Raw genomic sequence first — 26,287 nt, 5'->3', positions numbered from 1 at the left:
ATTGTATGAACTGAAAACACATTGTGGAAAACAGGTGAACTAGTGTATGTTTAAAATACGACTGAGTTGAAAACAATCCTGATATTATACTATTTAAATCAGGAGGAGGAATTATTAGACATGGTTCACATGACGAGCGTCATGGAGCAACTTGTATCTGGTTTTGATACTTTTTTTTAATTTACAACCCGTACATCTACATAAACGTTCAAGTTTCAAATACAAAGTAAGTACTGACCCCACGACCATAAATGTTAAAAGTTGAAACGCTTGGGTCTAAATACCCGTATTTTCCGTATTGTTCAATAAAAAGCATTTTAATTTGATCAACGGACATTTTCTCATAGAGTTATAATGTATCTAAGTGCAATACACCTCCCAACCGATAAGATCGCGTAGTTGAAAGCATATGAAGGAAACTTTGAGAAAATGGCCATCGATCGGATTAAAATGCTTTTTATTGAACAATACGGAAGATACGGGTACTTAGACCCTGGCGTTTTAACTTGTTACATATATGGCCGTAGGGTCAGCACTTTATATTTGAAATTTGAACGTTTATGTAGATGTACGGGTTGTAAATGGAGAAAGTACCAGAACCAAGTACAAGTTGCTCCGTGACTCATGTTTCAGGTCCAGAGGAATCATACACACTCTGAGTTCGACTGAGTGTACTGAGCTGGCGTGTTCCTTGCTCGATTGCTCATGCCTGTGAACAACAGCGCATGCGCGTTATGTAAACATGGAGGAGACTTCATCAGAGTAGAAGGACCAGATCAGATCAGATCTTCTATGATGTTAGTGAGACTGTTGGCTTGTGGTGGATCCTCCTCCCAGACCTGGACCCGGAGGGGGGCTCCTCTCTGGAGGAGGTGGCTCTGTCAGCACCATGTCCCCCTGCAGTCCTCCTCCTCACAGAAGGTCAGCAGTGGCAGCCTTCTAATGCCTGTCATATTATTATATTACAATGATATTATTACATATTATATACTGTTACTGTACATTATAGCTCTAGAATAACTGTGATATTACATCAATTATAGCTCTAGAATACCTGTGATATTACATACATTATAGCTCTAGAATACCTGTGATATTACATAAATTATAAGCTCTAGAATATCTGTGATATTACATACATTATAGCTCTAGAATAACTGTTTTATAACATACATTATAGCTCTAGAATATCTGTGATATTACATAAATTATACCTCTAGAATATCTGTGATATTACATAAATTATACCTCTAGAATATCTGTGATATTACATACATTATAGCTCTAGAATATCTGTGATATTACATAAATTATAGCTCTAGAATATCTGTTATATTACATACATTATAGCTCTAGAATAACTGTTATATTACATACATTATAGCTCTAGAATATCTGTTATATATTACATACATTATAGCTCTAGAATATCTGTTATATAACATACATTATAGCTATAGAATATCTGTTATATTACATACATTATAGCTCTAGAATATCTGTGATATTACATACATTATAGCTCTAGAATATCTGTTATATTACATAAATTATAGCTCTAGAATATCTGTTATATTACATACATTATAGCTCTAGAATAACTGTTATATTACATACATTATAGCTATAGAATATCTGTTATATTACATACATTATAGCTCTAGAATAACTGTTATATTACATACATTATAGCTCTAGAATGGATGTGATATTACATACATAAATACATACATACATATTGTCATTATTATTATTATTTTAAATAAAATTCTAAATAAGTAACTATAGCAACTTATTTTTTTACTGCAGTGGAGTAAAAAGTACACTATTTGCCTCTTGAGATGTACTGTAGTGGAGAAGTGTATAGTATTGAAAGGTGCAGATCAGGCTACTCAAATATAAGTCAAAATGCCTCAACATTGTACTCAAGTAGTACGTAGATGAGTTGATCATAATACTTGTTTGTTTTCCACGGCTGCTTGTGTCAGGAGGTCCCGGGGGTCCCAGGGGAGGTGTGGGGGTCTCAGAAGGTCAGGAGAACCTTCATGGAGTTCTACCAGCAGGAGCATCAGCACACCTTCGTCCCCTCCTCACCGGTGAGACCCCGAGGAGACCCCAGCCTGCTGTTTGTCAACGCCGGCATGAACCAGGTGAGTCAGCCACGCACACCAGAAAATATATTTCACTGTTGTCGGAAACCTCTTATCGGAAACCTCTTATCTCCATATGCTAACTTTGTGTGGGTTTCTTTTGTAAATGAACGCCATACTTGATCATACTACAGCGTCACACAAAAGTATCAAAAGTAGCAGATCCACAAGCCACGACGCGTTTCGAGGTTGTAGATATGTTACTTTTGGTGTTTTGAATCCTGAAAAGTAACAGTTTTGGACATGTTTCCACCCGACACGATTTTCAGGTGCGTTGCCAATTTCCTTCTATCAGGAGGGAGTACACATTAATCAGCTTAAGTTTGATAATTTTACAGTTTTGTTTGCTCGTTTCCTTTTGTCAACCTGTATCCTGTGTGAGTTCTCTCTCCTAATTGGATCAAATTGGTATCCTGACCTCAAAATGTATTTTCCGTTTAATGAAGAGCTGGAGAGACGGGGACACCCCTTATTACGGAACAAACACTCTATAGCAATGATTACTCAGAATATAGAGCTTATTTTAACAAAGAAATATCACTTGGTGGTTTAAGGAGATCCTGTCAAACAGATAGGTGATAAATATGAATATTCATAGTAATATTAATATGATCTCCTGCAGTTTAAGCCCCTCCTCCTGGGCACGGTGGACCCCCGCAGTGAGATGGCGGGGTACCGCAGGGCGGTCAACAGTCAGAAGTGCGTGCGGGCCGGAGGCAAACACAACGACCTGGACGACGTGGGACGAGACGTCTACCACCACACCTTCTTTGAGATGCTGGGGAACTGGTCCTTCAATGGAGACTACTTCAAGGTCTAACCCTGTCTGTGTCTCCTACACTGTCTGTCTCTGCTGTCTGTCTCTCTGCTGTCTGTGTCTCCTACACTGTCTGTCTCTGCTGTCCTACTGTGTGTCTCTCTGTTGTCTATGTCTCCTACACTGTCTGTCTCTGCTGTCTGTCTCTCTGCTGTCTGTGTCTCCTACACTGTCTCTGCTGTTCTACTGTGTGTCTCTTTGCTGTGCTGCTGTCTGTCTCTCCTACACTGTGCTGCTGACCTGCTGTCTGTCTCTCATACACTGTCTGTCTCTGTTGTCCTACTGTCTGTCTCTTTGCTGTCCTACTGTATGTCTCTCTGCTATCCTACTGTCTGTCTCTGCTATCCTACTGTCTGTCCCTGCTATCCTACTGTCTGTCTCTGCTGTCCTACTGTCTGTCTCTGCTGTCCTACTGTCTGTCTTTCCCACACTCCCTCTCAGCTTTCCTACTGTCTGTCTGTCTGTCTGTCTGTCTGTCTGTCTGTCTGTCTGTCTGTCTGTCTGTCTGTCTGTCTGTCTGTCGGCCTACTGTTTGTCTCTCCCACACTGTCTCACTCTCAGCTTTCCAACCGTCTGTCCTACTGTCTGTCTGTCTGTGTGTGTGTGTGTGTGTGTGTGTGTGTCTACAGGAGGAGGCGTGCTCCATGGCATGGTCTCTGCTCACAGAGCATTATGGGATACCTCCAGACAGACTGTACGTGTCCTATTTCTGCGGAGACGTCGCAGCCGGGCTCCCAGCGGACGAGGAGACCAGACACATCTGGCTGGACATTGGGTACGTACCAGAACCGTACCGGTTAGGCCTGTCACAATTATTACATGATCACATAATCGCAATTATGATTACGAAGCCTAAAAGGCAAACAGATTGGAAAACGTAAATGTAATTTTAATTCATAATATCTTCCTATGTCCAGTGCAAAAAAAAACGATTAAATCGTTAATCGTAATCATTTGTAAGGTAATTAATCGTCAGCTAAAATGTCATGATTGTGACAGCCCTATAAGCATGTATTAACCACTTGAAACCCAGTATGCCTATTCTGGGTGGAACATTCACCAAAAATAAGCGATCTACAAGCCAAAGCCTAGTTGTAGATTGCCTTTTTTTGACAAATAGACTTGGTGTACATGGAAGAAGGTGGTGCAAGTACAGTTGCAACTCAGGTTCTACTAAGAATAGCGGGTTTGATAAGTGGTTAATTGTTTTATAAATGAAGTTGTATTTGTGTTATTTCCCAGAGTTCCATCGGAGCGAGTGCTGCCGTTCGGACTGAAGGAGAACTTCTGGGAGATGGGGGACACGGGCCCCTGCGGCCCCTGCACCGAGATCCACTTCGACCACGTCGGAGGACGCAACGCCGCGCCGCTCGTCAACGCTGACGACCCTGATGTGGTGGAGATCTGGAACCTGGTATTCATGCAGCACAACAGGTACATAGTGTATAATATACTACCTTAGTACTACAACATGTACATATTGTTGCTGGCGGGCAGAAACCTCTTATCGGTATTCCAAATTGGTAAATTAACGCCCTACTTGATCATACTACAGCGTCACACAAAGTTATCAAAAGTAGGAGATCCACAAGTCGCGCCACGCTTCGAGCTTGTCGATCTTGTCGATCTTCTACTTTTGCTGTTTGTGATTTTGAATCCTTGGACATATGAGGTTTCTTTCCACCCGACAGGTACAAAGAACAACAAAAATAACGAAATCTTGAAATCAATTAGACAAACTTTTGTTTGTTGCAGTAAGTGATTTCCTTCTGTTAAAATAAGTGTTAAATAGCTCTGTATTCTGTTACTGTTTGTTCAGTAACTGTCTCTTCGACTCTTTAATAAACAGAAAATAAATGTTCAGGTCGGGATGCCAATCAGGAGAGAGAAATCACACAGTTTACAGTTTATAAACAAGTGAAATTGGAAGTGATGACACAAAGAAATGAGCAGACAGAATTGGAACTGGAACACTGTCTCCTGATTGGCTGGAATTGGCAACCCACCTGAAAATGTATTTTCTGTTTATGAAAGAGCTGGCTGTCTCTCCAAATTGTGTTTGTGTATGCTAAACAGTACAGTGTGCGTTCATTGCTTGTTTTGTGCGTGCTGTTATTATCAGGGAGGCGGACCAGAGCTTGCTGCCCCTGCCCCAGTGCAGTGTGGACACTGGGATGGGACTGGAGAGACTGGTGACCATACTGCAGGGAAGACGCTCCAACTACGACACCGACCTGTTCACTCCCCTGATGGACGCTATGGGACAGGTAAGGAGGACCACCCATCAGAACCCCATTCAAGGGGTCCTTCAGGAGGTTCCAGGGGGTCCATAGCTAAATTATTGATAGTTGGGAACCAAATGGACCCTTATGGTTCCAACTCCAAGTGTACACTCTCAGAGTTATGTGGGTCTGTGGCCTTAATGCATACCAAACCGAGGGTCTTTGAAATTAAAAAGGTTTGAGAACCACTGCGCTAACGGGACTGGTAGCCTACCGGAACGGTGCATGAATCCTTCTAGAGTTTCAGCAGTGCAAGTGTCAAACATACAGCTATAGTGACAGCACGCTCGAGCATGGACTGGTCAGTGATGTCACTGTCACATGGACCTCAAAGACCACCAGCGAGGACTGCTTTGGTTGAATTTACATTATATCTGTCTCTCTGTCTCTCTGTCTTTCTGTCTGTCCCTCTGTCTGTCTGTCTGTCTGTCTGTCTGTCTGTCTGTCTGTCTGTCTGTCTGTCTGTCTGTCTGTCTTTCTGTCTGTCTGTCTGTCTGTCTGTCTGTCTGTCTGTCTGTCTGTCTGTCTGTCTGTCTGTCTGTCTGTGTGTCCCCAGGTGTCCAGGGTGGGAGGTTATCAGGGCAGGACAGGAGCGGCAGACCAGGGCAGTGTTGACATGGCGTACCGCGTGGTCGCCGATCACGCTCGAACCCTGTCTGTCTGCATCGCGGACGGAGTTTACCCCGGAATGTCAGGACCAGAGTGAGTGTCTATCTGTCTATTTGCATCGATTATCAACGGTTGTTGACGTCCAGCCGTTCATAATTTGCCGGGGTAGTAGTCTGCGGGTGCGTCCCAATGTCTCTAAATAAAAAATCCCTGTTTCCCTAACTTGCGTAACTTTGATTTATTTTGTACATAAATATTCTCTTCTGGGGGTCCCCGGCACAAACCATTTACAGACGGGCTTCCGCAGCCAAATACTTAATCAATTTGGGGGTCCTTGACACGAAAAAGTTTGATAGCCATTGAGTCATGCTGCAGTTTAGTTTGTCCCACTACACTGTAATATCGGCATCCCCCGCAACACCAATACTACTTATATATCAGCATAACTGTGGCTCTGCTATGTTGTGATTTATAGTTATTTGTGTGCGTGCGTGTGTGTGTGTGTGTGTGTGTGTGTGTGTGTGTGTGTGTGTGTGTGTGTGTGTGTGTGTGTGTGTGTGTGTGTGTGAGTGTGTGTGTCAGGTTGGTTCTCAGGAGGATTTTGAGGAGAGCAGTTCGGTTCTGTGCCGAGGTTCTGCAGGCTCCCCAGGGATCGCTGGCGAGCCTGGTGCCTGTTGTAGCTGACATCCTGGTCAGTTAATACCACTGATATATTATGTAATAACTTTATAACTGTCATTTAAATGAATATACCACTAGTATATATGTAATAACTGTATAGCTGTCATCTCAGTTAAAGCTGCACTATGTAACTTTCCTCTTCCACCTCGGCTCTACCCCGGCTTTGAACCCGGTTTGTGTGTGCTGCCATTTTTACCATTGAGCTAATAGAGCCGGCCTATTAGAAGAGCAGGGAGACAAAATACAACCACCCCAATTGTATAAGTTATGTTGTATTAACATACTCTACCATACAGATTGGACAAAAGGGGTTTTCAAAAAAACAGTTACATAGTGCCGCTTTAATATACCACTAATATATATGTAATAACTTTATTGTCATTTCAATGAATGTGTTAACAGTATGACTTTATCTTTTAAATGTAATGAATGTAATGGAAAGTAAAACTGTTGACAGGGTAACGCCTATCCTGAATTACACAGAGAGAAACACAGGGTGAGTACTCCTGCTATGTCATGTTGTGTTGTGTTGTTGTGTTAAGTCAGTGTTCTCAACCTGTGACTCCCCACAGGATTTCTTTTTTTTGGGGAGGGGGGGTTCCAGATGACAGTGAAGTGACAATTTAAGGACTTTTAAGACCCTTTTAATACCTGAAAAAAAGAAAAGAAAAAGACCACTACTGCATACAATGTAATCGACAAACTATACTATAAAAACTGGTCAAACATTGGCCAAATTGCCAAATAAAATAATAATTTAAGCAGATCTACAAACTCACACGCCTCGCGTTGCGAGGCGATGTGAGCATGTAGATCTGCTATTTCTATTTCCGAACCTATTGAACTGTCACGATATCGCCGCGGACAGAGAGGTGGATCCAAATGCAGGACGCGACACAGTATAACGTTGAAATAAAGGTACTTTACTAGAAGTTCGGGTTACAAAACAAGGTCACCTCTTGCAGGAGGGAAACAGACAGGAACAGAAACAATACCGAAACAATGGTTATCAACCAGCAAAAGGCCACCGGCTGGAAAGTCTTAAGTAGCCAACATAAGTCATTAGCCCAAGGGCTTGCAGCCGGGCGTGCTGCGGGTCCGAGCTCACACACAGGCCAAAATCAGAGTCAGAAAGGAGGAGGGGGGCGGGGCCGAAACCCCGCACCGTGACAGTACCTCCCCTCCACGGGACGACTTCCAGGCGTCCCAGAACCGGGGGGGGGGGGGGGGGGGGGGGTCGGTGGGCAGAGACGGGGGGGGGGGGGCAGCCAGGGCTCTGCGCAGAGGACATCAGCGCAGAGGGCACAGGCAGGGCAGGAAGGCGAGGCGTGGGTCGAGGCCGGGAAGGCCAACCGGGTCCGGCCGGACTGCGGCAGGTGAGTCCGGAAAGGCAGGCGAAGACCAGGCCGAGAAAACTGGAACGAGGCCGGAAGGCCGCCGGGCACTAGCCGGAGCGCGGCTGGGGAGGCCCGGACGGCGGGCGAAGGTCCAGGGACGGAGACAGGGGGGTCGAGGCCAGAAGGGCCGCCGGGAACCAGCCGGGACACGACTGGGGAGGCCCGGGCGGCAGGCGAAGAACCAGGTGGGGGGGGGGGGGGGGAGCCCGGGCTCTGCGCGGAGGACATCAGCGCAGAGGGCACAGGCGGGGGGGGGGGGGGGGGGGGGGGCTGCCAGGGCTCTGCGCGGAGGGTGTCGGCGCAGAGGGCACAGGCAGGGCGAGAGACCAAGGCTGAAGAGGAAGGGCCCGGGCAGCGACGACTGGAGCACGGGAACCAAGTGGACCTGCCGAGACCGCCAGCCCAAACAGAAGGAGCGGACGCCGCACCGAAACTGGCGGCGCCCCTCCAGGCCCGGACGTCTCGGCAGGCCGCTCGCCGTTCGTCGCCGCCGACCCGGGGCGAAGGAAGAGCTGCAGACAGGACAGGTAAGAAAGAGAGACAGAGGGGGAAAAACCAAGGCAAGGCAAGGTGAGCTCAAAACAAAACCACAACAGCAAAAACAAACTCAGAACTTGTAGAAAACAGAACAAAACAAGAACTTAACTTTCTACTTTGGGCGCGGGGGTCTCACTGGACAGTTGACGATAAGGTGGCCCCCCTTAGCCACAGTAGAAACAAAGTCCAAGCCGGGCCCGCCGCTGCTTCTCCGTCTCGGGCTCCGGCGGGAACCCTTCCACAGGAGGAGGAGCAGGACGGGGAACAGGAACAGGACGGCGAGAGAGAAGAGGATCGGAGGACTCCGCCCGGCGGGGACAGTGACTCTCCCTCTCGCGGGAGTAACCAGGACGACTCCCCGATGACGACCTCCATCGCCGGGCTCGCGCTCCCTCGGGGGAGGGAGAGTGGTGACGAACCCGAGGCAACCCCCGACGGCGGGAACTCCGCGGGTCGGAGGCCGGGTACGGGCCCTCACCCGCAGGTCCGAAGATGAGGAGGACGAAGCCGCGGGTTGCGGGGTGTAACTGGAGTCTGAAGCTCCAGAGGAGCCGAGAGACACGGAACAGGATCGCGGACTGGCCGCCCGACAGATTGGTCTCGAGACGCAGCAGGCGATCATCCATGCGGCGCAGAGTGTCGAATATGGCGTCTAAACAACCCATGATGAACACGCCATCTACCTTGCCTCCAGGCGCGGACGCGCGCCCCGCTGGATCCATGGTTGGCTGGTTGATACTGTCACGATATCGCCGCGGACAGAGAGGTGGATCCAAATGCAGGACGCGACACAGTATAACGTTGAAATAAAGGTACTTTACTAGAAGTTCGGGTTACAAAACAAGGTCACCTCTTGCAGGAGGGAAACAGACAGGAACAGAAACAATACCGAAACAATGGTTATCAACCAGCAAAAGGCCACCGGCTGGAAAGTCTTAAGTAGCCAACATAAGTCATTAGCCCAAGGGCTTGCAGCCGGGCGTGCTGCGGGTCCGAGCTCACACACAGGCCAAAATCAGAGTCAGAAAGGAGGAGGGGGGCGGGGCCGAAACCCCGCACCGTGACAGTACCTCCCCTCCACGGGACGACTTCCAGGCGTCCCAGAACCGGGGGGGGGGGGGGGGGGGGGGGTCGGTGGGCAGAGACGGGGGGGGGGGGGCAGGGGGGGGCAGCCAGGGCTCTGCGCAGAGGACATCAGCGCAGAGGGCACAGGCAGGGCAGGAAGGCGAGGCGTGGGTCGAGGCCGGGAAGGCCAACCGGGTCCGGCCGGACTGCGGCAGGTGAGTCCGGAAAGGCAGGCGAAGACCAGGCCGAGAAAACTGGAACGAGGCCGGAAGGCCGCCGGGCACTAGCCTCGCCGCCGACCCGGGGCGAAGGAAGAGCTGCAGACAGGACAGGTAAGAAAGACAGACAGAGGGGGAAAAACCAAGGCAAGGCAAGGTGAGCTCAAAACAAAACCACAACAGCAAAAACAAACTCAGAACTTGTAGAAAACAGAACAAAACAAGAACTTAACTTTCTACTTTGGGCGCGGGGGTCTCACTGGACAGTTGACGATAAGGTGGTCCCCCTTAGCCACAGTAGAAACAAAGTCCAAGCCGGGCCCGCCGCTGCTTCTCCGTCTCGGGCTCCGGCGGGAACCCTTCCACAGGAGGAGGAGCAGGACGGGGAACAGGAACAGGACGGCGAGAGAGAAGAGGATCGGAGGACTCCGCCCGGCGGGGACAGTGACTCTCCCTCTCGCGGGAGTAACCAGGACGACTCCCCGATGACGACCTCCATCGCCGGGCTCGCGCTCCCTCGGGGGAGGGAGAGTGGTGACGAACCCGAGGCAACCCCCGACGGCGGGAACTCCGCGGGTCGGAGGCCGGGTACGGGCCCTCACCCGCAGGTCCGAAGATGAGGAGGACGAAGCCGCGGGTTGCGGGGTGTAACTGGAGTCTGAAGCTCCAGAGGAGCCGAGAGACACGGAACAGGATCGCGGACTGGCCGCCCGACAGATTGGTCTCGAGACGCAGCAGGCGATCATCCATGCGGCGCAGAGTGTCGAATATGGCGTCTAAACAACCCATGATGAACACGCCATCTACCTTGCCTCCAGGCGCGGACGCGCGCCCCGCTGGATCCATGGTTGGCTGGTTGATACTGTCACGATATCGCCGCGGACAGAGAGGTGGATCCAAATGCAGGACGCGACACAGTATAACGTTGAAATAAAGGTACTTTACTAGAAGTTCGGGTTACAAAACAAGGTCACCTCTTGCAGGAGGGAAACAGACAGGAACAGAAACAATACCGAAACAATGGTTATCAACCAGCAAAAGGCCACCGGCTGGAAAGTCTTAAGTAGCCAACATAAGTCATTAGCCCAAGGGCTTGCAGCCGGGCGTGCTGCGGGTCCGAGCTCACACACAGGCCAAAATCAGAGTCAGAAAGGAGGAGGGGGGCGGGGCCGAAACCCCGCACCGTGACATGAACTAAATGTAATGCCTCAACTCCTACATTCCAAGTGCTGGTCAGGGTGGGGGGGGTCCCCAGTTCAAATATGATTATTTTGGGGGTTAAGTGGTGTTGTGTGGTTCCAGATCATGGACATCATTAATGACAACGAGGTGCAGTTCCTCAGCGCCCTCCAGCAGGGACGCAGGGTGATTGACAGCACTCTGAACAAGAAGCAAACCCCAGACGGCTTCTTCCCAGGTAACTTCTGACTATACCAGTGGTTCTAAGAACATTTTCATGCCAGAGACCCCCAAATCTCTACGTATTTGGCTGCAGACACAAAAAAAGTTTGAGAACCACTGCAGTAGAGTAATGCAAATGTTTGTGCGTGCGTGTGCGTGTGCGTGTGCAGCGCCAGTGGCCTGGTCTCTGTTCAGGAACCTGGGCTTTCCTTTGGACCTGGTGCATCTGATGCTGGAGGAGAGAGGAGCCACGCTCAACCAGGAAGAGATGGACCGGCTGGCAGAGAGAGAGAAGGTGATTGGTCCGTTGTGTCAGAGAACAAATACACAACAAAGACACAGAGACAGACATTATCAAACTTAATGATATCTCACACAAGTAATACCAGTTTAAAGCTTAATTGCATCTAATGCAACTCCCTCTCCCTCTGTCTGTCTGTCTGTCTGTCTGTCTGTCTGTCTGTCTGTCTGTCTGTCTGTCTGTCTGTCTGTCTGTCTGTCTGTTTGTCTGTCTGTTTCTCTCTGTCTCTCCAGCGTCTGTCCTTGTCTCAGGAGTGTCCAGAGCACACTGGGGTGAAGCTGGACGTCCACAGCCTGGCTCTCCTGCAGAACCAAGGGGTCCCACACACAGACGACAGCCCCAAATACCACTACAGCCTGGACGCCCAGGGCAGATATGGTAATGTTTTATATGCATCCGTGTTTGTGTGTGGCAGTGCACGGCGGTGTGTACTTATTTATGTGTGTATCATTCGTGTGGTTGTGTGTTGCAGTGTTCGCTCCGTGCACGGCCACGGTGCTGGCTCTGTGCAGTGGGCGTGGCCTGGTGGAGGAGGTGACAGAGGGGGAGAGGTGTGGCCTGATCCTGGACCGTACCATCTTCTACTCTGAGCAGGGGGGGCAGACACATGACCAGGGTTACTTCACCACAGACGCACTGCAGGTCAGATACTGAAGTGAACTGTCAAATACACATTATTATTGAAAAGGCTCTATGCACAGCAGCCATATTGGAAAGAAATTGGGCCTCTTCCTTACTTCCTTCACGGGTGTTACCAATGATACTAATGAAGGCTCTGTTCCATTCTGGTCAAACAGAGTCAGGGTGCTGATATTGTTCACTGGAAAATGAAAAGTGCCCGAATCGCTCCGAAACTTTTTCTACCCCCCCTAAGTGGGGGTCTACGAACAAATATTTCGGGCTTGGATTTTGGTTTTGCGTTCGCTTCCCGCGTTCGCGCGTCTTACTTGTATTGTTTACTGGAAACACTCTGCTACACCAATGGGTCTCCCAAGTGTGGTCCAGGTTCCCTCATGGTTTGTAAGGGGCCATTTGGAACCCCCTCAAGGAACCATGAGGGGGTTCCAAATGGCCCCTTATGGGTTCATTTAAGTCATATTACGTATTTGGAACTCCCCAGGTGTATTTGCAAAAACGTAATATTACGTTTTTGGCACTCATTGTGTTAAGAAGACTCCTCTCCTCTCCTCTGTGCAGGATGCATTGTTTGCAGTGGAGTCAGTAGACCAGGCGGGGGGGTATGTTGTACATCAGGTGATTCCAGCTGCTCCTCTGCGAACAGGAGACCAGCTGCTTCTACATCTGGACCAGGTACAAATTGATACCATTTTTACAAATAACAGAAAAACTAAATTGGCAGTCATAAAATCACTGTCAAAAACGATGTCCTCACAAGTATAGTAATACAAAGCAAACCTGTGTGTGTGCAGGCTCACAGGCTGTCGTGCATGGTGAAGCACACAGCCACCCACCTGCTGAACCTGGGCCTCCGGCAGCTGCTGGGAGGGAAGCTGGAGCAGAGAGGCTCCAGTGTGACTGCAGACAGACTGCGCTTCGACTGCACTGTCAAAGTACTCAACACACACACACACACACACACACACACGAACATACTGTACACCTTCGAAAATAGCTAACACACAACACAGACAGAGACACCAAGACAAACACAGAGCACCTTCAACATTTCAAGGTGCTTTGAAGGTGCTATATTTTTATATACTATACATTTTTAGCTTGAAGCGAGTTTCTACAGAAATTGCTAAATTCTAGTTTAGTGAAGTAATTTGTCATATTATCTGCCCTGTGCAATTTTTGTTTACAAAGCCTTAAAAGCCAAACAGAAATGTAAAATTTGTATTAATATGTTCCAATGTTCAATGGCAAAAATCACAATTAAATAGTTAATCGCGATGGTTTGTGTGAGTTAATTTATTTATATCTTTTGTCATGTGTTTCATATTATGCAGTATGTATGTGAATTGTTGTTTTGTGCTAATATGAGGTGTGTGTGTGTGTGTGTGTGTGTGTGTGTGTGTGTGTGTGTGTGTGTGTGTGTGTGTGTGTGTGTGTGTGTGTGTGTGTGTGTGTGTGTGTGTGTGTGTGTGTGTGTACACAGGGTTCTCTGAGTGTGTCTCAGCTGCAGGACTTGGAGCGTTCCATTCAGAACATCATCAGGTCCAACCTGCCTGTTTACACCATGGATATTCCACTGGACCGGGCCAGAACCATACCAGGACTTAGAACCGTAGACCAGGTACCAGAACCTTTACCAGAACCATACCAGGACGTAGAACCGTAGACCAGGTACTAGAACCTTTACCAGAACCATACCAGGACTTAGAACCGTAGACCAGGTACTAGAACCTTTACCAGAACCATACCAGGACTTAGAACCGTAGACCAGGTACTAGAACCTTTACCAGAACCATACCAGGACTTAGAACCGTAGACCAGGTACTAGAACCTTTACCAGAACCATACCAGGACTTAGTACTGTAGACCAGGTACTAGAACCTTTACCAGAACCATACCAGGACTTAGTACTGTAGACCAGGTACCATGGGACCAGGTGTGTTGTATTATATCGTCGCTGTCGGGTGGAAACCTCATATGTCCCAAACCGTTCCTTTTTATCATTTGCTTATTAAAATAGTGAAAATAGCCGAGATACGCATCACAATGAGATGCTTTTTTTTTTTTTTTATTAAGTAGGGCATTCATTTACAAAACATATGGAGATACGATTTTTCTGCACGACAGCAACGATATATTAGTTGTGTTGTATTATATTGTGGTTGTGTTATCTGCAGGTTTATCCTGACCCGGTCCGGGTCGTGTCTGTTGGTGTCGAGGTACCAGAGCTGTTGGACGGACAGATGGACAGACAAACATCTGTAGAACTCTGCTGTGGGACGTAAGAATCATTTCGTTCATTTCACTAGCACAACCACTTTTGTCAGCATTCAAGTCAATTAATGTTATAGAGAGTTTATCCGCGGGGCATTCCTAAAAGTCCTACTGTGTCCATTTTAGTAGTCTTTATGGCGACACCTCCGGTAGCTCTGTTGTTGAACTCTGATTCCCAGAATTCAGTTTGAAACAAAAGGGTACCGCTCCAAAACAAACGAGACATATATGGCTGAGTTTCATGTCATGAGCAACGGGGTCGCTCGCTAGGCCAGCTCAGCTAAGCTTTGTCAGTTGCTGTCTTAACTGACCAATCAGGTTATCACCCCTTTCACCCAGGGCAAATAAAGGCTGGATAATGTGATAGTACATGTATATATGAGTCCATTTAAATGTATCCTCTCTCTCTCTCTCTCTCTCTCTCTAGTCATCTGCTGTCAACAGGGGCGATCGAGGACCTGGTCATTGTGTCAGAGAGACAGATAGTTAAAGGAATCAGTAGAATAGTAGCTGTTACTGGACAACAAGCTAGACAGGTAACACACACACACACACACACACACACACACACACACAGCTCAGAGTGCATGTACTGTAGCTTGTACCTGACGGGACAGGACAGGTGTGTTTGTTTTATGTACCTGACAGGACGTGTGTGTGTGTGTGTGTGTGTGTGTGTGTGTGTGTGTGTGTGTGTGTGTGTGTGTGTGTGTGTGTGTGTGTGTGTGTGTGTGTGTGTGTGTGTGTGTGTGTGTGTGTGTTCAGGCCAGGGAGGCAGGTGAGGTGTTGTCCCAGGATGTGGAGTCTCTGTCGGCCAGAGTATCTGGCTCCGCCCCTTCCGGCATCCACTCCGCACACAGCCTGGCCAAGGAGGCGGGGCTTCTGACGGATGTACGTAAACGATAACGCACAACTTGACATGAAAACATTTGAGAACCACTGTACTGCACACACACTTTCTTAACCACTTGAACCCGTCCAGCGTCCATATGTTGGGGGAAACATTAGCCAAACATGGCAGATCTACAAGCTCACAATGTGACTTATTGTGAGCTTGTAGATCGACGAATGCACCCAAACTAACACCCACTCTATTATGTTGCCATTGGTAGGCATATAAATCATGTGGTGCAACTCGACAGCATCAAACTGAGATGTTGTTGGTTTTATTGTCAGGCGCTGGACAGCACTGCTGCCCCCCAGTGGCTGAAGAGAGAACTTCAGACTCAACTCAAGTCTCTCCAGAGGAAATGCAACACTGCTATCAGAAAACTGGAGAATAAAGAGGTACCACAACACAACACAACACTGCTATCAGAAAACTGGAGAATAAAGAGGTACCACAACACAACACAACACTGCTATCAGAAAACTGGAGAATAAAGAGGTACCACAACACAACACAACACAACACTGCTATCAGAAAACTGGAGAATAAAGAGGTAACACAACACAACACAACACAACACTGCTATCAGAAAACTGGAGAATAAAGAGGTAACACAACACAACACAACACAACACTGCTATCAGAAAACTGGAGAATAAAGAGGTACCACAACACAACACAACACTGCTATCAGAAAACTGGAGAATAAAGAGGTAACACAACACTACACAACACAACACTGCTATCAGAAAACTGGAGAATAAAGAGGTAACACAACACAACACAACACAACACTGCTATCAGAAAACTGGAGAATAAAGAGGTAACACAACACAACACAACACAACACTGCTATCAGAAAACTGGAGAATAAAGAGGTAACACAACACTACACAACACAACACTGCTATCAGAAAACTGGAGAATAAAGAGGTAACACAACACAACACAACACAACACTGCTATCAGAAAACTGGAGAATAAAGAGGTAACACAACACTACACAACACAACACTGCTATCAGAAAACTGGAGAATAAAGAGGTAACACAACACTACACAACACAACACTGCTATCAGAAAACTGGAGAATAAAGAGGTAACACAACACTACACAACACAACACTGCTATCAGAAAACTGGAGAATAAAGAGGTAACACAACACAACACAACACAACACTGCTATCAGAAAACTGGAGAATAAAGAGGTAACACAACACTACACAACACAACACTGCTATCAGAAAACTGGAGAATAAAGAGGTAACACAACACAACACAACACAACACTGCTATCAGAAAACTGGAGAATAAAGAGGTAACACAACACAACACAACACAACACTGCTATCAGAAAACTGGAGAATAAAGAGGTAACACAACACTACACAACACAACACTGCTATCAGAAAACTGGAGAATAAAGAGGTAACACTACACTACACAACACAACACTGCTATCAGAAAACTGGAGAATAAAGAGGTAACACAACACTACACAACACAACACTGCTATCAGAAAACTGGAGAATAAAGAGGTAACACAACACAACACAACACAACACAACACAACACAACACAACACAACACTGCTATCAGAAAACTGGAGAATAAAGAGGTAACACAACACAACACAACACTGCTATCAGAAAACAACATTAACCATCATCAGGGTTGTAACGATGCCATTTTACATGATTATTTAATTGTCATACAATTAATTGCGATTAACAATTAGATTGTGTTTTTTGGTATTGGAACATATGAATAAAAAACACATTGTTTGCCTCACCTTGGCTCGTAAACAAGGGCACACACTACAGGGCAGATATAACAAAGCAACTTCAATATTCAAAAACACGACTGATATAGTTAAATATAATTTACAAAGAAATGACTGACTGAACAACTTTATACTTTCAAAATAATAATAAAAAGTGAAAATAACAGATCTGCTATTTCTGCCCGTCTGTGTGTGTGTGTGTGTGTGTGTGCGTGCGTGTGTGTACGTGCGTGTACGTGCGTGTTACAGGCTGCAGATAAAGCCCAGCTCTTGCTGCAGAAGAACAGAGATAAAGGCGTGTTGGTGGACTGCGTTGATGCTGACTCCATCTCAGTACGTTGGAATCTTCTCTCGCATAACATTTTGTATGTCATATTGAATGTTTCTCATGTTTTTGTCCACAATGACCTGTCCTACATCGTTTCTGGGGATGCGCTTGTAGATCTGCTATTTTCTCTACTTTTGTGGGACACTCGCAGTGATGAAGTGGTGCACTCATTTACAAAAAAAAAAAGAAGCTGAAATATGGAGATAGGGTTTATGCCTGACAGAAACAATATATTTATTAGTGTGGTTGCCCAACAGGGCAACCAGACTATAGTACTCTACACACTTTATTTCTTTATTTATAGATAAACAATACTTTAGAGCGCATCTCCTCCCACAGTTTTTATTCCCCAATGTCGTGCCATATATCAAAATGACCGTCTTGAACGGGAATCGTGCGCGTGTATAGGGCTAAGAGATTGGTTGAATAGTTTAATTGATATTAATTTATTAGTGCATTAAATTTTCCCATCCACTTTAATGTAAAAGTCAAAAAACTCAAATTCAAGTATTTTTTTCTCAGAAACCTTAACAGCTAGAGTTATCAGATTTGGAGGGATAATTTATAATTAAGTCCCAAATTATTTAACAAAATATCACACCATTCGGCCTCATGGTGGCGCTATAACAGCCCCCTTTACGTTTTGGCTCGTAACTCTTGAACCGTAGGTCCTAAAATCAAAATTTCTTTTCACCTGGATTCCTTGGGTCACGACGCATCTCCCCATATAGGCCACGCCCATTTGCGTCAGGATAGATTTTTTGATATTGATTTATTAGTGCATTAAATTTCCCCATCCACTTTAATGGGAATTGCAAAAACTCCCATTCAAGTATTTTTTTCTCGGAAACCGTAAAGGCTACAGTTACAAAACTTGGAGGGGAGGTTAATAGTTTTTTGAAAAATTATTAACAAAATAATCACACCAGTCGGCCACATGGTGGCGCTATAACAGCCCCCTTTACCTTTTGGCCTATAACTCTTGAACCGTAGGTCGTAAAATCAAAATTTCTTTTCACCTGGATTCCTTGGGTCACGACGCATCTTCCCATATAGGCCACGCCCATTTGCGTCAGGATAGATTTTCCGCCATTTTGAATTTTCTTCAAAACACACTTTTTGCTCCTTTTCCTTCAATTTTTTTCCAAATCTCACACAAATCGGTACACGTGATCTATGGACCCATGCGATAAACCTATCCAAGCGGAATTTTGATAGTCCGTACCGTCCGTCCGTAAATGGCTTCCAAAGTTAGCGGGAGGGGCCCGTTTGACCAAAAATGCCATAAATCACGAACGAAACGTCCGCTCAATCCCAAATTTGAAGCACATGTCGAGGGTGGTATACTAAACCAATCCCCAAAAGCATTTCTGCTTTGATCCATAGGGGGCGGCACGAATGCTCAAAATGTAACCGTTTGATGCAAAAACCTTATTTTGGGGGGATCGATCCTCTCAAAATGAAACGCAAGCGATCTCAGGAGTGACGACACAATGTAATTGGCGCAGCCCCCGACGTTATTCCTCCCGGCGTATTCCTCGAGTCCCGGCGGCCGCGACCCGCGACCGGCGTCGGCGCAACCACACTCTGCAATTTCCCCGGAATTGCGACGCGTCTAGTTATGATTATTACAGTATTATTATTATTCTATGCAGTATGATAATGAAAGTATTATTCTATATGTATGATAATTCCAGCATAATTATTGTGTGTTTTAATAGATGGTAATGAAAACAGTGAACCAGCTCAGTGACAGGGTTCCAGGCTGCCTGGTCATGCTGCTCGCTCACCAACAGCATTCTGGGAATGTTCTGTGTGCCTGTCAGGTACCCAAGGTAACACACACTGACACACTCTAATACACACTGACACACACGCACACACACACGCACACGCACACACACACACACACACACACACACACACACACACACACACACACACACACACACACACACACACACACACACACACACACTCACTGACACTCTTGCGGGTCCATTTGGTTCCATTTGTACACTCTCAGAGTTAAATTAATACTGAGGATTTTTCAGAGTAGATTTGGGGTCCCAGGGATAAGAATCGTATCAAATGGGGGTCTGTGGCCTAATGCATATCAAACTGGTGGTCCCTGAAAATGAGAATCACTGGTTTGGTGCCTGACAGTGTGTCCCGGGCTCGATTCCCGAACCCTGGCGGATAATTTGCTGCTTGTCACTCCCCGACTCTCTCTCTCCCCCTGTTTCTCTCCCTGTTTCCTGTCTCTCTCTACTGTGCTATCCAATAAAGGTGGAAAAAGCCCCAAAAATGTAAATAATAATAATAACGATAATAATAAAGAGAATCGGAGTGTATCGGAATCAGAAAGACTTTGTTGTCACCGTAAAAAAAGAAGGGTGAAATTAATTTGCCAGAACTCCTCAAACTTGCAGTTCGATAAAAAACTGAAAACAGCAATAACACTATCACTATATAGGCACTATAAACTTTATAGTATAGTATAGTATAGTATAGTATAGTATAGTATAGTATAGTATAAAGCATCAACACATAATACAAAATTAAGTTGTTATAAATAAAAAGCAGTTTAATTGAAATTTACTACACGTATATCGTATATTTTGTAGCTTTTTTTGTAGCTGCTAATGTAAACGCAGCATAACTGTGTTTTCTGTTTGTAACTCTGTGTGTGTTTTTGTTTGTTTGTTTTCAGGGCGAGGCCTCTCTCTCGGCCAGTGATTGGGCGCTGGCCGTGTGTCATCACCTGGGCGGGAGTGCGGGGGGTTCCTCCCTGGTTGCCAAGGGATCGGGCACTTGTGATGACATCACAGAGGCGCTGAGGTGGGCGGAGCAATACGCAAGAATGAAAACGCAGCAGAACGCAGATTAAATGGAATTATTTTTCACCCCTAATCCCTTTGAACATAATTTGTTATTTATACTAGGGGAATTTTTCATGTGAAGTCAAATTGTATATTGTTGCTGTCGGACAGAAACCTTGTATATCCATATTTCTTTTCTTTTTTTTCATAATTTATTCCCCTACTTCGTCATACTACAGTGTCACACAAAATAGCAAAAATAGCTCACAATGCGTTTTTTGTTGTTGTTGCTAATTTTGAAAATGTTATAAGTGAAAGTGGCCTGTGGATTTTACACATATTGAATGAAAAGTATTAACAAGAGCTTGTGACTAAATAATAACTACATTGGATCCACAGGCTCTTTTTTTCCATTTTCTGAAAAGTAACAGTTTTGGACATACAAGGTTTCTGCCTACAATTCATAAGAAACCAACCAATCAATGCAGGACAATTAGCATAGCCATGTTATGAGATCAGAGGTGTGTGTGGGCGTGTCCGTGCTTATGTGTACAGGGAACAAATATTTCTTCATTGAGGAAACTTCAGCCTGTATTTCTTTGTTTTAAAAGAAATAAAGATGCAGTTCAAGGTTCAATGTTTCTTTATTGTTCAACACCTTTTAGAGTATGAAGAATAGGTCCGCAACTATTAATTATTTTCTTAGCGATTATTGTGTTGATTATTTTTCGAATAATTGTGTGAATTTTTTACACAAAAAAAAATATAGAGAATTACAAATCGATTAACCACTTAAACCCTGTGTTGTACTGTTATACTTCGGACAGTGGTGCTGTGCGAAAATAGTTAAAATAGCAGATCTACAGTACAAGCTCACCAAAAATATTTTGACTACAATGACATGCCCAAAGTAGGGATTGATTGCTAATCGATTATTTGTTATCGATTATCTTTATAATCAAATTAGTTTGATTAACTGTCTCAGCCCTAATAGAATATGAAATGTATTGATTCTGGTACTTTTCATACATTTACAGCAGCAGAAAAAAAGAACCTTATCTCCATATTTAAAACGTTTGTGTTTTTTTCATAAATGAATGGCCTTTTTTTTTATCCTGAAAAGTAACAGTTTTGCCACCCGACAGACGATATATATGATACCAACCATTTATACGATAACATATAGCCATGTATGTACAGTATATATGTTGTGGAACTCCACAACAGACTACCTTATAAGACATATGTACATTTGTGGGAGATGCAGAGAATGAATGAAAATAAACGAGCTGTGTAAGTGGCATAATAAAAAAATAAATTCTCCTTTCCTTTATTCTGAAAAATACATTGTGGAGCAGAGCCTAACTAATTTTATGAATTGATTTATTTGGGATACTTTTATTCTCATAATTATTACTACCGAATAAAAGTACAAATGTAATGGCTTCAAAATAGATATCAAGATAGATATCACAATGGTGTCATTTTTTTTCCTGCAAAAAGATTTTAGCTAGGCTATTTTCACAATTGTGAGAATGAGCCCTTTTGCGGCTGGAAGCGTTTTTAAAATGCAACCCAAAAGGTGTATTTATTCACCATCACAATACAACAGACAACACAGGAGCTCCAACACCGGTGACATGGTGGTGCCTAGCTCTCATCCTACCACCAACTGAAAAGGCTTGTTACTGGCAGCCTTTTATACTCAGCTGGAGCAATTAATCCAGACTTGGACTCCACCATGTAAAGGGGTAGATCAACAAATACATAATATACAAATATACAAATACAGAAATACAGAAATACATATAACATTAACTCTCATAAAAAATCTCAAAACTCCATGAACTACACCACTAATGATTCTCATACTACAACATTACACAATATCCCTCACAATTCCAAATACACATTTACAACCCCCTCTCTGCCCTTCTGACTTGGTCCAGCCCAATTACACTGGCAAACAGAACAGCCCAACTTGGTACATGTTAAGCTTTCAATCATCACTTACTGTAGCATTACCCATATTGCACCTCTCACACATTTCACTTGGTCTCTATTGCACTCATATAGCCTACCACACATATTGCACTTGCCAGATAATCACTAAACATGCTGTCACCACAGGTGGAACTAGTTAGCCGAGTGGCCAGCTCAGCTGGACAGGAAACAACTCAAAATGTTCAGTTAAATGTAATCAACAATAAAATCATGACTGCATTCCTTTCTGTGCAAACTACAATGTGCAAATACCAAAGTGACCATATGCTATGCAATTATTCAATCCATAGATAAAGGTTACAATCTACATGTGCAAATGATGGCAAGTAACAGAGGACCTTTCTGTTACAACAATGTTGTATTTTTTAGATTCTTTTGTGGGGAATTTGTTTTAACTTTTCGCTACAAAATAGGGATATATTATTAATCGATTATTTTATAAAATTATTATTTTGTATAATTGATTAAATGGTTTAACTGTTGCACCCCTTTACTTCTTTTTTTTTCCTGGCCAAAAGGCAGTGCCGTGACCCGGATTCGAACCGGGGTTGCTGCGGCCACAACGCAGAGTACTAACCACTATACGATCACGGCTCGCCACCCACAGGAGTGTGCCTAGGAAAGCCACAAATGTCATCCAGTAATGCAAATGCACACACTGAGTCATGACTCCTTTCTCAAAACACAGTCGTAGTGCTGATTCAGGCTTTTGCCGCTGTGGCTCTCTAACTCATGCAGGGTGGGGGCTGGGTGGGGGTAGGGTTGGGGTAGGGTGGGGGTAGGGTGGCACCTGTTCCAGTAATCTGACTCTGTCTCCCCTGTGCTGGGCTGTGAAGGAGCTATAAGGCACTACAGTAGAACAGTGGTTCTCAAATTGGGGTCCGGGGAGCCCCTCCTGGTCTCCTTGAGGGAGTTTCAGGGGGTCCCCAGCAAAATTAGATAATATAGCAAAATCACTTTAACCCTATGTACAGTATAGCCTACATCAGCTATTTGAAAATAGCCGATCTTCAAGCTCACAACGTGTTGTAGATCTCCTGTTTTCAAAAAGAAACATTTTAACCACACAAATGTGGCCAGGGTCCCTGGCACAAACGTTTTCAGATGGGGGTCCGCGGCCAAATAGGCTATTAATTTGGCGGTCCTCGACATTTAAAGTTTGAGAACCACTGCAGAGTGACGCAGTAGAAATATAAATGAGGGCTGTGTTTGATTGACAGTCAGATCATTATCAGATGACATCATCCCAGAGGCCTGGGCTATGCACACATGTCAATTACTTACTTACAGCACTGGTTCTCAACCTGCTATTTTTACAATATGTATCTGTGGAACCGAGTCAAACAAAATGTAATGCCTCAACTCCTACAATTCCAAGTGCTTGTCCGGGTGGGGGTCCCAAATATGATTATTGACTTACAGTATACTATGTAAGATCATTTGAGTATCCCTGACCTGATCACATAGAGTCTACATAATGTATCGTATCGTATCGTAGGCCTAGTGGTTCTCAAACTTCTTCATATCAAGGACCCACAAATTGGCCACGGACCCCCTTCTGAAAATATGTTGTGCCAGGGACCACCAGGAGAGAGGATCTGTGGAAAAAAAAGAAATCTAAATGATTCCAGGTTTTTAAATTTTTTTAAATAGCTAAAGTTTAAAATAGGGTCAAAATGGTTGAAACTGATAGTGATGCTACACTACAGTATATGAACTACTTTTGTTAGACCCCCCTGGAACCCCCTCAAGGTCCCATGGGGTCCCCACCCAAACCTCACTTTGTACCAGTTGAAGCACTCTGCAGCACCAGACAGCTGGGCCAGCCGTGATCGTATAGTGGTTAGTACTCTGCGTTGTGGCCGCAGCAACCCCGGTTCGAATCCGGGTCACGGCACTCCCTTTTAGGAAGACTGAAAGTCAAAAGTATGAGCAGTGACATTGACAAGCCCATATATTTCTTGAGGGGGATCTTTCCTGGTTTATTATTTCTGATAAACTATATACTGGACAAGTGGTCTGCTGTGACATGGCGGACACAAACACACAAAATCTACACTTTCCTGATTGTAGTATTAGGATGTCAGAGAGGTTATTGTGTCTCACCAGGCGAGAGAGAGAGAGAGAGAGAGAGAGAGAGAGAGAGAGAGAGAGAGAGAGAGAGAGAGAGAGAGAGAGAGAGAGAGAGAGAGAGAGACACACAGAGAGAGAGACACAGAGAGAGAGACACAGAGAGAGAGAGAGAGACACACGGAGAGAGAGACACACAGAGAAAGAGAGAGTATTTGCCATTGGGATAACATTTCAAAGTTAGATGTTTGACGTTGGACAATATTTTAGATTACATAAATGAATAATGTATAATATAATACATTAATAATATATAACATTGTATCATAATATAAATTCATAATATAATATAATGTATAGTTGGCTCTCTAACTGAAAGCGGTGAATCTCCAAAGCTAGTGACTGAGACACAATTTCACATGGACAGGTGGCGCCATCTTGAGAGGTTTTCAGCTATCACTTTCAATGGTGTGACGTCAGCGTTCTCTTTCTAGATATTAAAAATGTATCACTGCAAATTGCCACGATGGAAAACATTTAAATGTATTGCTCTATATGGCGGTCGTGTACAAAGGCATTTGCTGCATATTAAAGTCTTGTCAGACGCTTTCATTCCTGGGTGATCTTTACCTCTCTTGTTCAATCAACCTTTACACAAATCATCATCAACTATGAAGGGAACATGAGTCTATTCTGTATCTTCTCTGCTCTCTGCTAATTGTTCAGTTTGTATCTCAGAGAGTGTACACACCAATCCGTAATGAGCCCACTTCATGCAGCCTAATCACTTCACCCTGCGGCTGTCCCCCGTCCCCCCTCCTGGACAAATGAACATTTTAGGTCCAAATTAAGCTTCAAGAACTCATCTATAGATGCCATTGGTTCTCAGCCTTTTCAGGCCACGACCCCCAAAATAATCATTATGTGAACTGGGACCCCCCCCCCCCCCCCCCACCCTGACAAGCACTTGGAATTGTAGGAGTTGAGGCATTTCATTTTGTTTGGCTTGAAATATTGTGAAAATAGCTGATCTACACGCCTTGCACTGTGAGGCGTGTAGATCAGCATGTAGATCAGCTATTTTCACAATATTTGCCTCTTTCCTAATATGTTTGACAATTTTTTATACTATATTTGTTGATTACTTTTGACGCAATGAAAATATATTTTCAAGTGTCAAAAAAGTCCTTAAATTGTCACTTTATAAATGTGCAGATACCCTGCATACACTTATACTGCATTATATTGGTTTTGTTTACTGTTGAGTGAGAAAACAATGTTGCAATTAAGTTAATCATCTGAGGGGTCCCGACCCACAGGTTGAGAACCACTGATCTATGCTACAAATAAAGCATCTGCCCTGGAGTTAGCCAAGCCCTCTTATAGAATGACTGTGATCACTCTCCCCCATGCAGTCTCATATAAGAACACTTAAAGTCAAAGCAGATACCTTTAGAACGCAGCTGACTAATTAACATCCTGAGAATTGCCACTCACACTCCTGAGGTAGAGTGGTTCATCACAGATGGTAGCCGTCCCGAGTTCCAACCATGGACTGTTTGAGATGCTGCCACATTACAAGTGGGTGCTGCAGCCAAAGGGCCATTGGCAGTATGGCTGCCAAGTATCAAGAATCAAAAAGGTTTTACTTGTGTCTAACTTATCGTCTCTGTCGGGTGGAAATACCTCATATGTCCAGAACTGTTAGCCTGGTTCCTGACCATAGACCCCGCCCACTCTCTGAGTGAGCTCCTCTTGGTCTGGCATTATAATGTCAGCCTATGGCTTTTCGCGATCGAAGAGATACCTGACAAATCAGAGTCGGAGGTGGGAGTGGTCTAACGACAAGCCAATCAGTAAATATCTGCTAAAACAAGCTGTACGATGACGTCAGATGTAGGCGGATCCGTGAATCTCTTGTGATTGGTTTAGGGAAATTCGAATCCCCTCCCTCTGGTAATCGCGGACACTGCAGCCAATGTCAGACTGAAGCTCCACGCAGCTTCTGTTTGATAATCAGGCT

At 44.9% G+C, this 26,287-nt stretch overlaps 1 protein-coding gene across 2 annotated transcripts; it reads left to right on the top strand.

Moving 5' to 3' along the window:
- The first annotated feature begins 763 nt into the window (after positions 1–763).
- Positions 764–21,272, top strand: aars2 (alanyl-tRNA synthetase 2, mitochondrial (putative)). 2 transcript variants are annotated; one of them, XM_084084690.1, is made up of 23 exons: positions 764–921; positions 1,989–2,150; positions 2,773–2,964; positions 3,597–3,742; positions 4,210–4,401; positions 5,090–5,234; positions 5,806–5,951; positions 6,441–6,549; positions 6,997–7,035; positions 11,059–11,173; positions 11,328–11,452; positions 11,692–11,836; positions 11,931–12,100; positions 12,656–12,769; positions 12,889–13,029; positions 13,578–13,715; positions 14,272–14,375; positions 14,796–14,904; positions 15,134–15,259; positions 15,545–15,655; positions 17,290–17,373; positions 19,090–19,203; positions 20,082–21,272. In XM_084084690.1, the coding sequence occupies exons 1-23, from the start codon at positions 793–795 to the stop codon at positions 20,256–20,258; spliced, it is 3,033 nt and encodes a 1,010-aa protein (XP_083940816.1). In that variant the 5' UTR covers positions 764–792; the 3' UTR covers positions 20,259–21,272. The 2 variants fall into 2 exon arrangements, with proteins under 2 accessions (XP_083940816.1, XP_083940817.1); XM_084084691.1 differs by having other exon boundaries at positions 764–928; positions 2,008–2,150.
- The last annotated feature ends 5,015 nt before the right edge of the window (positions 21,273–26,287 follow it).

The sequence above is a fragment of the Gymnoscopelus microlampas genome, assembly GCF_963454915.1.
Source record: "Gymnoscopelus microlampas genome assembly, chromosome: 17".
In the NCBI taxonomy this organism is placed as follows: Eukaryota; Metazoa; Chordata; class Actinopteri; order Myctophiformes; family Myctophidae; genus Gymnoscopelus; species Gymnoscopelus microlampas.
Note: the sequence above shows the minus strand (reverse complement) of the source record. Positions and strands in the feature narration are given on the sequence as shown.

Excerpts from the sequence above, each read along its gene's own strand:
- aars2 (XM_084084690.1), top strand. The coding sequence starts at position 793 with ATGATGTTAGTGAGACTGTTGGCTTGTGGTGGATCCTCCTCCCAGACC. Across the intron at positions 11,174-11,327 it reads CCCAGACGGCTTCTTCCCAG|CGCCAGTGGCCTGGTCTCTG; the intron begins GTAACTTCTGAC and ends GTGCGTGTGCAG. Across the intron at positions 19,204-20,081 it reads GTGCCTGTCAGGTACCCAAG|GGCGAGGCCTCTCTCTCGGC; the intron begins GTAACACACACT and ends GTTTGTTTTCAG.